The sequence below is a fragment of the Herpailurus yagouaroundi genome, unplaced genomic scaffold, assembly GCF_014898765.1.
Source record: "Herpailurus yagouaroundi ecotype Mexico unplaced genomic scaffold, PumYag 28, whole genome shotgun sequence".
Lineage (NCBI taxonomy): Eukaryota > Metazoa > Chordata > Mammalia > Carnivora > Felidae > Herpailurus > Herpailurus yagouaroundi.
Window position 1 is genome coordinate 23,580,383 of NW_024412376.1, and position 15,695 is coordinate 23,596,077.

Here is a 15,695-nt window from a genome sequence, read left to right on the forward strand (position 1 = left end):
ATGTGTAATAGAATCAAATAGCATGTGACTTTGTATTGATTTAACTAAATGTATCTAAATAACTATTTTCTTTTCTCTTTGTATGCAGTGCAAACTAGAATATCAGGCATGTGTCTTAGGAAAACAGATCTCAGTCAAATGTGAAGGACGTTGCCCATGTCCTTCAGATAAGTCCACAAGTACAAGCAGAAACGTTAAGAGAGGTAAGTGATAAACATTTATTTATAGTTTTACATTTGTTTTCTGTATTAAAGTGTTTTGCAATAAATATTGGCATTAAAATGAAGTTTACTTCATTTATTACTTCATTTACTTCATTTATTACATTGTAAATGAAGTTTTTTTTTTTTCTTTAGTCTCAATTATTTTAGCAAGCGACATTTTTCTACAGGGATTTCTATTTATCTTGATAGTAACAGGTGGATGCTTCTTTTCTACATGTTCACCATATATAAATTATCTAAAGAAATGTCTTTTATAAACTACTGTGTCTAAAATGTGTTTGACATTCCTTTTTTCTTTTGGAGCAAGTCAGTGGTAAAGCAGTGAGTGAGAAAAGAGTTTGATCAGATGTGAAACTGGGCAATTAGTAAGAAACTTTTAAAATAAAGAGGTCTACCATAAAAAATATATATACATATATATAAAACATAGTGTGCATGAAATATATATATATACATATATAAAGAGGTCTACCATAAATATATATATGTATATATATACATATATGTATGTATATATATACATATATGTATGTATGTATGTATATATATATGTATATATATATATACTGTGTGTGTTTGTAAGAAAATTTCCCTACAGAATAGTTTAATTAATTAAACTTTCTTTTGATTAGGTCTAGAGTCCTTAAATCTTTATTTTTATTGGTTTGATGTATAATAATAAAATAATGAAATACATTTAACTCCGTATGTGTTATTATATAAAATTTGACCTTTTGCAGATTATTTGTTGTAATTCACACAATATTACTTACATGTTTGAGGTACTGTTTATGCCTTCAAAAATATCTCTATAGCTCCTTGTTTCAGTTCTTCATAACTTTAGATGAGGAAGGATATGTAGGGAATACATATTCCTTTAAGTGAAAGATTATTTTAAAGAGCATTATCATCAACATTTATCACATATTTTATAAGCATATGAATCTTATAATTTAATAATTATTATTGTGGCTTCTTAATGAAGACCATTGATTTTTGTACTTTTTTCTGAAAAAATCAATAATGGATACATGGACAGGAAATATATTAGTTAAAATGAAGTCCATTTGATACAAATTATGTATTTTATTTTTTTAATTTTTTGTTTTTGTTTTTGAGAGAGAAAGAGGAGGGGAAGGGGCAGTTGAGGGGAGCACAGAAGAACTGATCAGACTCTGCACTGTCAGCACAGAGCCCGACGTGGGGCTCAAACTCACAAATCATTAGATCAAGACCTGAGCTGAAGTCAGACACTCAACTGACTGAGCAACCCAGGCACCCCTAAATTATGTATTTTCTTAAACGTGGTATACCATGATAACGATTTTATTATAGATAAAATGTTTTGTTTAAATTCCAGTTAGTTGATATACAGTGTAATATTATTTTCAGGTGTACAGTATAGTGATTATAAAACTTTTGAACTTTAATTATATTATTTATATTGGTCATTACTCATTAGGTAATAATTAAGACAATTTAGAAATGAAAACTGGGGCGCCTGGGTGGCTCAGTCAGTTAAGTGTCTATCTTTGGCTCAGATTATGATCTCACAGATCATGCTGACAGCTCAGAGCCTGAAGTCTGCTTTGGATTCTGTGCCTCCCTCTCTCTCTGCCCCTCCCGTGCTCGCTCGCTCTCTCTCTCTCTCTCCCCCTCTGTCTCTCTCTCTCTGTCTCAAAAATAAACATTAAAAAAATGAAAACCTATGTTACCATATCACTTTTAATAACACAACTAGGTCAATTTTATTACTCAAAAGTAAATTGATTTGCAAATTAATGGTAAGCTAGTGCTCTGACATTGGGCAATGTGCATGAAGACAACAACTGGTGGAAGAAGGAGTGTAAAGCTGCCTCCCAGGAGCCTTGTTCTTGAAGCCTCACCTCTGTTGCCTTACACCAGCCTATAGCCAGCGTCAGAGCATAGTTCCTTCTGGATTCCCCCCCCCCCCGCCATAATCCCAATCCACTCCTTCTAGCATAGTCCAAATAGGGATGTTTAACATGACCTTGAGTAAGTTAATCGACCCCCATGTAATTAAGAGCTAATTATAGTTTTCTTTCAACTGAACTATTTCCATATCTCTGTCTTCCTCATACCCACTCCCTGTTGACTTAACTGAATACGTTTTCCTCTGAAACTCACTTCAGGTACAAAGTAAATCCTACCTTGGTATTCAATATCCATGTCTCATTCTTTTCATTGGAGGCTATTAAGAACACTTGAAAAGGAGTAATCAAAATTAGTGGATACCTCTAATACATCACACCCGTCAGCAAGGTTTCTCTTCAGTAAGATTCCCTGCATGTGAACTTACTTTTGAATGAGAAGATAGGTTTGAGGTTGATCAATTTATCATATTCTCCCACAATCTGCAAAAAAAGAACTTAATATGCATTGAATATGGAAGGTAAAATATTTAAGAAAATGATCCTTTGTGAATAAACAATGATTACGTTTCATGTTGCTCAGATTCTCTGTACAACATCTATATTAGTATGTCAAGAAGGAGCCTTTACTTAAAGTAGTATCTCGGGGAATAAAGATCATTTGTGTTCAAGTGTGTGTGGAAAGAGAGGCAAGAAGAATTTAAAATAATCCTGTTCTGATGGATTGTCAAGGCAAAGCAAGTACAGGATTTTGCTAACTGCTGTGGAAAAGCAGTACAGAAAATTGTGAATGTCATTCCTACACAGTGCCAAAGGCCAAGAGACATGGGAAATGTAAAACTCAGTTCAGTATCATTTCTAATCTTTCAACTGTCATTTACATTAGAAGCATGCCTTTGGTTGACTGACTTAGGAAGTGCAGGAAACTCTATTTAATAGCATCTCTGTTTTAGAAAAAGCAAGGAAGAAACTACCAACGATGAACTAGTTTTTAAATCTTTCTGACTTCCTACGTTTGAGGTCAAATTGACAACAGATTATGTTTTCTATGTTAAGAGCTGAATAAATTCTTCAAATCGACTTGTATTATATTAAAACAAACAAAATATATTTCCTTTAGGGACCCCTGGGTGGCTCAGTCAGTTAAATATCTGTCTCTTGATTTTGGCTAAGGTCATGATCTCATGGTTTGTGGGTTTGAGCCCTGCATCAGACTCTGCACTGGCAGTACGGAGCCTGTTTGGGATTCTCTCTCTCTCTTTCCCTCTCTTTGCCCTTCTCCTGCTTGCATATTTTCTCTCTCCCTCTCTCTCTCTCTCTCTCTTAAAATAAATAAACTTAAAAACATACATTTCCTTTATATAAGAAAAAATTTAATTTCTCCTCTATTGTCCGAATGTATTCAATAATGGATGTGCATAAATTGGTCCAAGTGTATACATTCAAGAAACCAAAATTAAAAAAAAAAAAAAAAAGAAACAGTTTACAGCTGTGCCTGAATGACTCAGCCAGTTAAACATCCAACTTCAGCTCAGACCATGATCTCACAATTTGTGGGTTCAAGCCCGTGTCAGGCTCTGAGCTGACGGGCCTGAGCCTGGAACCTGCTTCAGATTCTGTGTCTCCCTCTTTTTCTGCCCCTCCCCCACTTACTCTCTGTCTCTCAAAAATGAACAAATGTTAAAAAAAATAAAAAAAAACAACAGTTTGCAGTTTTGAAATTCCAGATTCTGAATTTGTATAGGTAAATAAGCATATCTGTCTCTCTTCAATCAGTAACTTAACTGTACAATTTTTTTTCCTGTTTTCCTAACCCATAAAATCAATATTACAAAGACCAAGTGCTTCTAGGTCCCTGTAGTGTATTACTTTCTCCCCCTTGGCCCCCCATTTTTTGAAAGTTTATCATTTGGTCACAAACAGAATGATTATTTGGAAGGTTGATCAACTTTATTCAAAGACTATTGATTGACATTTTAGATGATTTTTAAAGCTAATATATTTTATATAATCACGTTAATATGAGATTCATAGTTGTGATCATGGACCATGAATAGACCATTTTCCACAGAGTTTGCATGTAATATGTAATGCAATCCCAAATCTTAGAAGGGACTTGCAGGACCAAAGATATAGAGCAATGGAAAGGACCTTAGAAAGTGTTTATTTTGCAGTTGGTAAATCCAAATTCAAAGAAATAGACCCTAGACATATCTTAAATGATTTACACAACAGTTGTCTGTAAGCACAGTGAATTTTAGACCTATGATATGCCATAGGTGCTCCATTAGTTTATTCAGTTGACTGGCTAGATTCAGAAAACCCTTTAAATGGCATTTCCTTTAGGTTTCAAATTTGAGTATTCTAATCCTCCGAATACTTTTTTTTTTTTTGTAATTATGGGTTTTATATAGCTATTATGGCTTTACTTATCTAATCTCTTAAATTTTTATTAATTAAAAAAAATTTTAGTTTATTTTTTGAGAGAGAGAAAGAGAGAGAGCATGGGTGAGCAGAGAGAAAGGAAGAGAGAGTATCCCAAGCAGGCTCCGCACCGCCAGTACAGAGCCTGACATGGAGATCAAATTCACAAACTGTGAGATCATGACCTGAGCCGAATCGAGAGTCAGATGCTTAACCGACTAAGCTGCCCAGGTGCCCCAAATTTTATTAATTTCAACTAATATCACTCTGATTCTGTTTATCCTCACCCCTAAGATGCATCTAAACACACTCACATACCTCCATAATTTGAAATGTTGGATTAGAGTGGAGATAGCAGTACAGATGGAGAAGAACCCATAAAAGATTTCCACATTATCACAGAGGCAAAAGAAAATAACTTGGTGAGGATGTGGATGAAAGGGAACCCTTGTACACTGTTGGGGAATGTAAATTGGTGCAGCCATTATGGAAAATAGTATGGAGTTTCGTCAAAAAACTGAAATCAGAACTACCATACAATCCAGCAATCCACTTATGGGTATATATCCAAGGAAAGAAATCAGTACCTCAAAAAGATATCTGCATTCCCATGCCCACTACAGGATTATTTACAATAGCCAAGATATGGGAATAACCTAAATGTTCACTGATGGACGAGTAGAGAAATAGGGATATTTAATATCCCATTCCGTGTGTATACTAAAAAAGAAGTTTCCCGCCAAATTCAGCAACCTGGATGAACCTGGACAACAACACTACGCTAAGTGAAGTAAGCCAGAAAAAGAAAGAAAAACTGTGTGATCTCTCTTATATGTAGAATCTAAAAAGTGTTGAACACATAGAATAAGAGAGCAGAAAAGCGGTTACCAAGGGCGAGGAGATGGGGGAAATGGGAAATGGGGGAAATGGGTCAAAGGGTGCAAAGCTGCAGTTATGAAGGTTGCATTAGAGATCCAAGGGACTGCATGACGACCGTGATTAATAACATTGTATTGAATATTACAAATTTGCTAAAACAATAATATCAGGTGTTCTCACTACACATAACATACACACAAAACGGAAATTATGTGAGAACCAGAAATATTAATTAGCTTGACTGGGTGACTTACAGAATATTAATAAAAATATGCAAACTGATTTTTGGGGGGCTGTGGTTCATAGTTTCCACTACATCCTCACCTGCATTTTTTTTGTACAACTCAAGTTTCCTTTTATCAGAAGCTGGGAATCATGTAACTCAATCTGTTTCTCATTTTGCTTCATTCTCTAAGAGTATTGGAATTAAATAGATACCCAATTACAGTAACTTAGCCTGCATACTACATTGCTTGCTCCTAATTTTGATTTGTGTGTTTTGTGTGTATGTGTGTGTGTGTATGTAACTCTTTTATAGAATTTCTTTCTGTTTTATTGTGTTATTATCCTGTGGAGGTAGCATCATTTATTTGCTAAGAGTATAAATTTTAGAATTACAATTCTGCTCTGGGTATGCAACCTTTGGTATTATATTTAAATTTATGAGTCTCAGTTTTTTCATTGGCAAAATAGAAAAATATATAAATCATATAGATTTATGGATGTATTTCCTCAAATTAAACCATCTTTGAATTTCTCTTTCATTTTAATTGATGACGCTTTTAAATGCTGTTGAATTCTAATAAATTGTAGACTATTTTTCATACATTAAATGTCATTTCAAATTTTACTTTCTATGTGTTTTTTTTTTAATCAGATTGGGCACAAAAAATTGGAGTTTTAATTGCTTTATAGTTAATAGTATTTATACGCAGCAAATTAGAGTTTGCATTCAGAATTTGACATAACTCTGCAGTAGAATTATGTGGCCTAGAAGCTATTACTGGTTGTTTTCTTTGATAAATCTTTCACATTCTTTTCACAGCTACTGGCCTTTGCAGAGTTTGTGTGTGTGTGTGTGTGTGTGTGTGTGTGTGTGTGTGTGTGTATCTTTTTCATACAGTTATGTTAATTTATGCTTTCTCAAATAAATGTCTGCTTATTTAGATTTTAAATGTATTAACCTAAGTTATTCAGGATGTTATTTTTGTAACTAAAAACATGCTCTCTGGTCATTTAAGATCTTCAGGAAATATATATATATATATATATATATATATATATATACACACACACACATATATATATGAATATGTAAATTAAATTTTTATTTAAATTCTGATTAGTTTACATGCAGTGCAATATTGGTTTCAGGAGTAGAATTCAGTGATCCATCACTTACATACAACACCCAGTGTACATCATAACAAATACCCTCATAATGCCTATCACCTATCTAGCCCATCCTCCCACCCACCTCCCTCCATCAACTCCCAGTTTGTTCTCTGTCTTTAAGAGCCTCTTACGGTTTGTTTAGTCTCTCTTTTGTCCTTTATTTCTCCACCCTCCATATGTTCATTTGTTTTGTTTCTTAAATTACATATATATATATATGTTTCTTAAATTATATACATATATATATATATTGCTTTTTTTTGTTTGTTTCAGAAGTAGAATTTAGTGATTCATCACTTACATCCCTGGAAAGGGATGGTTTTATTTATTTATTTTTAATTGAAATATATTTGATACATAACACTAAATTTAAGGCATATACATGTTAACTTGATACATTTATATATTATAACATGATTGCCATTGTAGATGTAATTAACACCAATCATGTTACATAATTATAATTTCTTTTTAGTGGTTAGAATAATTAAGTTCTAGTCTCATAACACATTTGATGATTATAATACAACATTATTTTCTATTTGCTGTACAGTAAATTAGGTCTTTAGGTATTATTTACTATTTATTGCAAGTTTGTACCCCTGAATAACATATGCCCTATAACTCCACCCCTCATTAACTGGTAACCACCATTTTACTCTGTTTTATGATTTTTTTTTTTACCAATAAGTGATAGCATACACTGATTATCATACAGAATTTGTCTTCCTCTGTCTGATTTGTATCACTTGGCATAAAATGCACTCAGGGTCTATCCATGTTGTCACATGTAACAGGATGCCCGCCTTTCTTATGGCCGGAAAATATCCCATTGTGCATATATATGCAATTTCTATTTTTTAGTATAGTTGACAATGTTACGTTAGTTTCAGGTGTACAACATAGTGATTCAACATCTCTATAGTTTATGCTATGCTCAACAAATATGTAGCTCTCCTCTGTCACCATACAGCACCATTACAGTATCTTTGCCCATATTTGGAAAAGGATGGTTTTAAATGTGGAGATTACTGTAGTTCTGCCCTGAAGAAATATTTTTTTGTGTTGCTATTTAGATGATTGATTTCAGATTTTACACAAATATTTTATTTTCTGTATAAAATTATTGTGTGGTTAATATTTATCTTCCCTGTGAATTCTAGTTAGAAATTTTATATCTTGAGTTTATACAGGTATATGTTTTCAGGTATAAATGTGGGGATAGCCTGTATTAGTTCTTATATTACCAAAGGGCTATTTATATGCAGTCTTCATTCAACTCCTTTCAAGTGTATATCTAATATGTTATTTCAAAATAATTCTTAAAAAATGTTTATTTATTTGAGAGACAGAGACCACAAGCAGGAGGAGGGAGGGAGGGAGGGAGGGAAGGAGACAGAGAGAGAGAGAGAGAGAATCCCAAGCAGGCTCCATGCTGTCATCACAGACCCCAACAATGGGGCTCAATCCCATGAACTGTGAGATCATGACATGAGCCAAAATCAAAAGTCAGACGCTTAACTGACTGAGCCACCCAGGATCCCCTATTTGAAAATACTTCTTTACAACTTGCAATATAAACACTCCTTCTAAAAGCAGGAGTGATAGTCGCTATTATTTAACAAGTATGGAATGGGTGCCAGAAAATCAGAACTGACACAAATCCAATCAGAATCAATATCCACTGTGATATGCTCTGCACTTATAGTTGACTTTGGAGACATCAGAAAGAAGTCAGAAACTGAACTTTTCTGGATTCAAAATGGATATTTTGAGACTGTTATGAGTTTGATATCAGCCAACCCTTTTCCTGAGATTCCCATGGTAAATCTGCCCTATATTAAACAATTAAGTGCTATTAATAGCACTTAATATAGAAGTGCTATTCCACTTCTAATATAGAATTATAATTTTTTAATAATTTTTCTGAGCCTGCGTGGCTCAGTTGGTTAAGCATCCGACTTTGGTTCAGGTCATGATCTCCTGGTTCATGAGTTCAAGCCCCACATCGGGCTCTGTGTTGATAGCTCCGAACCTGGAGCCTGTTTTGGATTCTGTGTCTACCTCTCTCTCTCTCTCTCTCTCTCTCGCTCTCTTTCTCTCTCTGCCCCTCCCCTGCTTGCACTCTTTCTCTGCCTCTCTTGAAAATAAATAAACATTAAAAAAAAAGAATTATAATATTTTTCCAAATGTGAAAGTGAAGCCAATTTTTTGTACTTAAAAGATCTTCTGAGAAGTTTGTTTTTTTTTTGAAAATAAAGGAATTATAAAATGTATTTAAAGTTAGCATCACATATTCTGAATAGCCTTTTATAAAAATATTAAATCATAGTTTCTTCATGTAGCTTTCCAGCTTTTTGCAAGACTTTCAATGAGTTCCCAGGATCCTGATGATAATTTTAAGCCTCAAAATAAGAAAGGAAAGCAAAGCCAATGAAGTATTTGTATAGTTCCATAAAAAATGGATTGGATATGTCAGAAGACAGAAAAAAATAGACTATCAACTTCAGATATATATATTTTGTACAAGAGAGCATGAGCCAGAATGAATTAAAAACAAAATAAACATGAGAATATATTCTCCTTCTGTAATATATATTTAGAATGAGTCCTTTAGTTGAACTTAAGACACTGTATGCATTACCCTATACTTCTTTATTTGGTGATACTACTTTTAACACTTTTGATGAATTACTGTTAATGAGTTTACTGAATGACCAACTTTCTCTTAGTAATGTAATATATTCTGTTATTTATGTATCAAATTATTTTTACATTGCAAATTTCTAAAATGAAAAAAGAAAATAATTGTGTGATTATTTTTGTTGCTTTATAATTGTATGCTTTTTTTTGGTTTCAAGTTTTTATTTACATTCTACTTAGTTAACATGTAGTGTAATATTGGCTTCAGAGTAGAATTTAGTGATTCATCCCTTACATATAACACTCCATGATAAACACAAGTGCTCTCCTTAATGCCCATCACCCATTTAGCCCATCCCCTGTCCACCTCTTCTCCCGCAAACCTCAGTTTGTTCTCTATGGTAAAGAGTCCCTTATGGTTTCCCTTCCTCTCTATTTTTCTTCCTTCCCTCATTTAATCTACTTTGTTTCTTAAATTCCACATATGACTGAAATCGTATGATATTTGTCTTTCTCTGACTGACTTATTTCACTCAGCATAATACACCTTAGTTCCATCCATGTCACTGCAAATGGCAAGATTTCATTCTTTTTTTTATAGCTGATTAATATTTCATTATACACACACACACACACACACACACGTATCACATTTTCTTCATCCTTTCATCAGTTGATGGACATTTGGACTCTTTCCATAATTTGGCTATTGTTGCCAATGCTGCTATAAACATGGGAGGGCATTTGTCTCTTTGAATGAGTTTTTTTGTATCCCTTGGGTAAACACTTATTAGTACATTTGTTGGGTAGTAGGATTCTATTTTTAACTATTTGAGGAAACTCCATAATGTTTTCGGGAGTGGCTGAACCAATCTGTATTCCCAACAACAGTGTAACAGCATTTCCCTTTTTCCATATCCTTGCCAACAACCGTTGCTTTTGCTTTGTTAATGTTAGCCATTCTGAGAGGTGTGAGGTGGTATCTCATTGTAGTTTTGATTTGTATTTCCCTGATGATGAGTGATGTTGAGCATCTTTTCATGTGTCTGTTAGTCATCTGTATGTCTACTTTAGAAAAATGTCTATTCATGTCTTCTGCCCATTTCTTAACTAGACTATTTCTGGGGTGTTGAGTTTCATAAGTTCTTTGTAGGTTTTGGATACTAACCTTTTCTCAAATATGTCATTTGCAAATATCTTCTCCCACTCCATAGGCTGGCTTTTACTTTTGTTGATTATTTAATTTGTAGTGCAGAAGCTTTTTATCTTGATGAAATCCCAGTAGTTCATTTTTGCTTTTGTTTCCCTTGCTTCCGGAGACATGTCTAGTAAGAAGTTGCTACTAGCAAGGTCAAAGAAGTTGCTGCCTGTGTTCTCCTCTAGGATTTTGATGGTTCCTTATTTCACATTTAGGTCTTTCATTCATTTTTAATTTTGAGTATGATGTAAGAAAGTGATCCAGTTCATTCTTCTGCATGTGGCTTTCCAGTTTTCCCAACACTATTTGTTGAATAACCTATCTTTTTTTTCCATTGGATATTCTTTCCTGCTCTGTTGAAGATGAATTGACCATATAGTTGTGGGCATATAGATCCCATTTCTGGGTTTTCTATTCTGTTGCATTGATCTGTGTCTGTTTTTGTGCCAGTAATATACATCTTGATGACTATAGCTTTGTGATATAACTTAAAAGTCCAGAATTGTGATGCTTCAGCTTTGCTTTCTTTTTCAAGATTCCTTTGGTTATTCAGTGTCTTTTGTGGTTTCATACAAATTTTAGAATTGTGTATTCTAGCTTTGTGAAAAATACTGGTAGTACTTTGATATGGATTGCATTAATGTGTGGCTTGCTTTTGGTAGTATAGACATTTTAATAATATAGGTTCTTCCAATCTATGAGCATGGAATGTTTTTCCATTTCTTTGTGTCATCTTCCATTTCCTTCATGAGTTTTCTATAGTTTTCAGAGTACAGATCTTTGGTTGGGTTTATTCCTGGGTAAGTTTTGGTTTTGGCCAGTTGAAATGGGATGTATTCCTTGGTTACTCTTTCTGTTGCTTCATTATTGCTGTATAGAAATGAGACAGATTTTTGTGTGTTGATTTTGTATCCTGTGACATGGCTGAATTCGTGTGTCAGTTCTAGCGATAATACTAATATTATGTTTTTTGTGAATAGTGCAAGTTTGACTTCTTCCTTGCTGATTTGGATGACTTTTATTTCTTTTTTTGTCTAATTGCTGAAGCTGGGACTTCCAGTACTATGTTAAATAACAATGGTGAGAGTAGACATCCCTGTCTTGTTCTTAACTGTAAAGGAAAAGTTGTCAGTTTTCCCCCATTGAGAATGATATTAGCTATGGGTGTTTTGTATATGGTCTTTATGATGTTGAAGTAGGTTCTCTGTATCCCTACTTTGTTGTTTTGTTTTGTTTTGTTTTGTTTTGTTTTTATCAAGAATGGATCTGGTACTTTGTCAAGTGTGGGTTTTTTAAAAAAATCATTTATTGAGAGGATTATATGGTTCTTATCCTTTCTTTTATTAATGTTGTGTATCACATAGATTGATTTGTAAATATTGAACCACCCCTGCGACCCCAGAATAAATACCACTTGATCATGGTGGATGATTCTTTTAATGTATTGTTGGATTTAATTTGCTAGCATCTTGTTGAAAATTTTTCCATTCATGTTCATCAGGGATATTGGCCTATAATTCTCCTTTTTAGTGGGGCCTTTGTCTGGCTTTGTAATCAAAGTAATTCTGGCCTCATAGATGAGTTTATAAGTTTTCCTTCCATTTTTTTATATTTTGGAATAGTTTGAGAAAAATAGATATTAACTCTTCTTTATACAATCAGTAGACGCCCATGGGAAGCCATCTAGCGCTGGATTCTATTTTTTGGGAAATTTTTGATTATTAATTCAATTTCTTTGCTGGTTCTGGGTTGGTTCAAATTCCATATTTCTTCCTGTCAGTTTTGGTAGTTTATATGTTTCTAGAGACTTATACAATTCTTCCAGATTGCCCAATTTGTTGGCATATAATTTCTCACAATATTCTCTTATAATTACTATGGTGTTGGCTGTGATCTCTCCTCTTTCATTCATGATTTTATTTATTTGGGTCGTTTCTATTTATTTTTGGACAAGTCTGGCTAGCAGTATATTAATTTTATTAATACTTTCAAATAAACAGCTCCTAGTTTCACTTATCTATTCTACTGTTTTTTGTTGTTTCTATATCATTTATTTCTGCTCTACTATTTATTATTTCCCTCCTTCTGGTTTTAGGCCTTATTTTCTGTTCTTTTTCTGGCTCCTTTAGGTAAGGTTACATGTGTATTTGAGACCTCTCTTGCTTCTTGTTTTAGGCCTGTATTGCTATACACTTTCCTCTTATAGCCTCTTGCTGCATCCCAAAAGGTTTGGACTGTTGTGTTTTCATTTTCATTTGCTTCCGTGTTTTTTGTTTTTTTTTTTTATTTCTTCTTCAGTTTCCTGGTTAACCCTTTCATTCTTTAGTAGAATGTTCTTTAACTTCCATGTATTTGTTCTTGTGGTTGACTTCAAGTTTCATAGTATTGTGGTCAGAAAATATGTATGGTATGATCTCAATCTTTTTGTATTTTTTGAGGGCTGATTTGTTACTCAGTATGTGATCTTTTCTTGAGAATGTTCCATGTGCACTTGAAAATATGTATTCTGCTGCTTTAGGGTGAAATGTTCTGAATATATCTGTAAGGCCATCTCTTCCAGCGTTTCATTCAAAACCGTAGTTTCCTTATTGATTTTCTGCTTCAATGATCTGTCCGTTGATGTAAGTGGGGTGTTAAAGTTCCCTACGATAATTGTATTATTATGAATGAGTTTCTTCATGTTTATTGATGTATATATTTGGGTGCTTTCAAGTTGGGGAATAAATATTTACAACTATTAGATCTTCTCATTGGATAGACCCCTTTATAATGATATAGTATCCTTTTTCATCTGTTGATACAGTCTTTGGTTTAAAATCTGGTTGGACTAGGGGCACCTGAGTGGCTTAGTTGTTTAAGCATCCGACTCTTTTTTTTTTCAAATTTTTTTTTTCAACGTTTATTTATTTTTGGGACAGAGAGAGACAGAGCATGAACGGGGGAGGGGCAGAGAGAGAGGGAGACACAGAATCGGAAACAGGCTCCAGGCTCCGAGCCATCAGCCCAGAGCCCGACGCGGGGCTCGAACTCACGGGCCGCGAGATCGTGACCTGGCTGAAGTCAGACGCTTAACTGACTGCGCCACCCAGGCGCCCCTAAGCATCCGACTCTTGATTTCAGCTCAGGTCATGATCTCACAGTTGGGAGATCGAGCCCCATATTGGGCTCTGCATTGGGCGTGGAGCCTGCTTAAGATTCTCTCTCTCTCACTCTCTCTCTCTCTTTCTCAAAATAAAAAAGAATAAAAAATAAAATCTAGTTTGACTGATATGAGTATGGCTACTCCTACTTTCTTTCAACATTCATTAGCATGATGGGTGGTTCTCCATTTGAATGATAGGTGGTTCACTTTCAATCTGCATGTGTCTTTATATCTAAAATGAGTCACTTGTAGGTGGCATATAGATGGGCCTTGTATGTTGATCCATTCTGATATCCTTTTTCTTTTCATTGGAGAATTTAGTCCATTTATATTCAGAGTGATTATGAATAGATATGAATTTAGTGCCATTGTATTACCTATAAAGTAGTTGTTTCTGGAGATTTCCTCTGTTACTTTACAGTTTTTGTTGCTTTTGGTCTTACTTTACCACTCAAAGAGTCTCTTTAATATTTCTCGCAGGTCTGGGTTAGTGGTTATGAATGCCTTTAGTTTTTGTTTGTCTGACAAACTCTTTATCTCTCCCGTTCTGAATGATAGGCTTGCTGGGTAAAGTATTCTTGACTGCATAATTTTCCTATTCAGTACATTGAATATATCATACCACTCCATTCTGGCCTGCCAAGTTTCTGTGGACAGGTCTGCTGCAAACCTGATCTGTCTTCCCTTGTTAGGAATGTTTTTCCCTTACTTCTCTCAGGATGTTTTACTTATTTCTGTATTTTGCAGTTTTTCCTAGATATGTCTTAGTGTTGGTCTGCTTTTGTTGATTTTGATAGGTGTTCTCTGTGCTTCCTCGATTTAGATGCTTTCAGCTATAATTTGCTCAAATAAACCTTCTGGCCCTTTTTCTCTCTTTTCTTCTTCTGGGAGTCCTATGATATGAATGTTATACTTTATGGAGCTGCTAAGTTCCTTAAGTCTACATTTCTGATCCAATATTTTTCTTCCTATCATCTTTTCAGCTTTATTATTTCCATGATTTTATCTTCTGTATCACTTATACATTCCTCTCCTTCCTCCATCCTTGTGGTTGTTACATACAGTCACTTTTGCATCTCAGTTACAACATTTTTTTATTACAGGCTGACTAGTATTTAGGTCTTTTTTTCTCTGCATTAAGGGTCTCTGGTTTCTTCAATGCTTTTCTCAAGTCCAGCTAGTATACTTATGATTGTTGTTCAGGTGGGGTGCCTGGATGGCTCAATCAGTTAAACATCTGATGTCATGATCTTGGGATTTGTGAGTTTGAGTCCCGCATCAGGCTTTGTGCTGACAGCTAGAAGCCTGGAGTCTGCTTTGGATCCTGTCTCCCTCTCTCTCTGCCCCTCTCCCTCTGGTGCACTATCTCTCTCTCTCTCTCTCTCTCTCTCTCTCTCTTTCTCAAGAATAAATAATCATTAATTAAAAAAAATTAAAATCTGGTTCAGGCATTCTATTTATATCTGTTTTGATTAGATCCCTGGCTGTGACCTTGTTCTTTTGGAATGAATTCCCCTGACTTGGCATTTTGCCTAAGTATTTGCTTTCTGTGTGTTAGGAAAACCTGTTATGTTTCCTGTTCCTTAGAATAATGGCTATATTAAGAAGATGTCATATGTAGACCAGAGCCTGGCACTTTGGGAAATGTTCTCTTGTGTATGCTGTGTGCATTCAGCTGTTGTGTTTTGGCTGTTCTTTCACTCAGGTTAGTCCTGTGCAGAGTTAACCTTGCCTGCAGTGGGGAGTGCTTGGACATTGTCAAGTGTGTGGCAAGTTTTAACTAGGTGTCTTTTGGCCTGCTTGTTAAAAAATGGCTAGACCCAATTTGCACTATAGCTGAAAATTTGTAGCACTCTAAGGTCAGTAGACTTGGTACATGTCAGGGTCTGGTTAGTGCT

The 15,695-nt window shown here is 34.6% G+C and overlaps 1 protein-coding gene across 4 annotated transcripts in view; it reads left to right on the plus strand.

Moving 5' to 3' along the window:
- The window catches only part of SPOCK3 (SPARC (osteonectin), cwcv and kazal like domains proteoglycan 3), a 485,610-nt gene that overhangs the window by 333,345 nt on the left and 136,570 nt on the right, over positions 1-15,695 (plus strand). For all 4 annotated transcript variants that reach the window (XM_040471022.1, XM_040471015.1, XM_040471030.1 and 1 more), the window contains one exon: positions 89-203. In XM_040471022.1, coding sequence (XP_040326956.1) covers positions 89-203 — 115 coding nt within the window. The remainder of the gene's footprint in view (positions 1-88; positions 204-15,695) is intronic.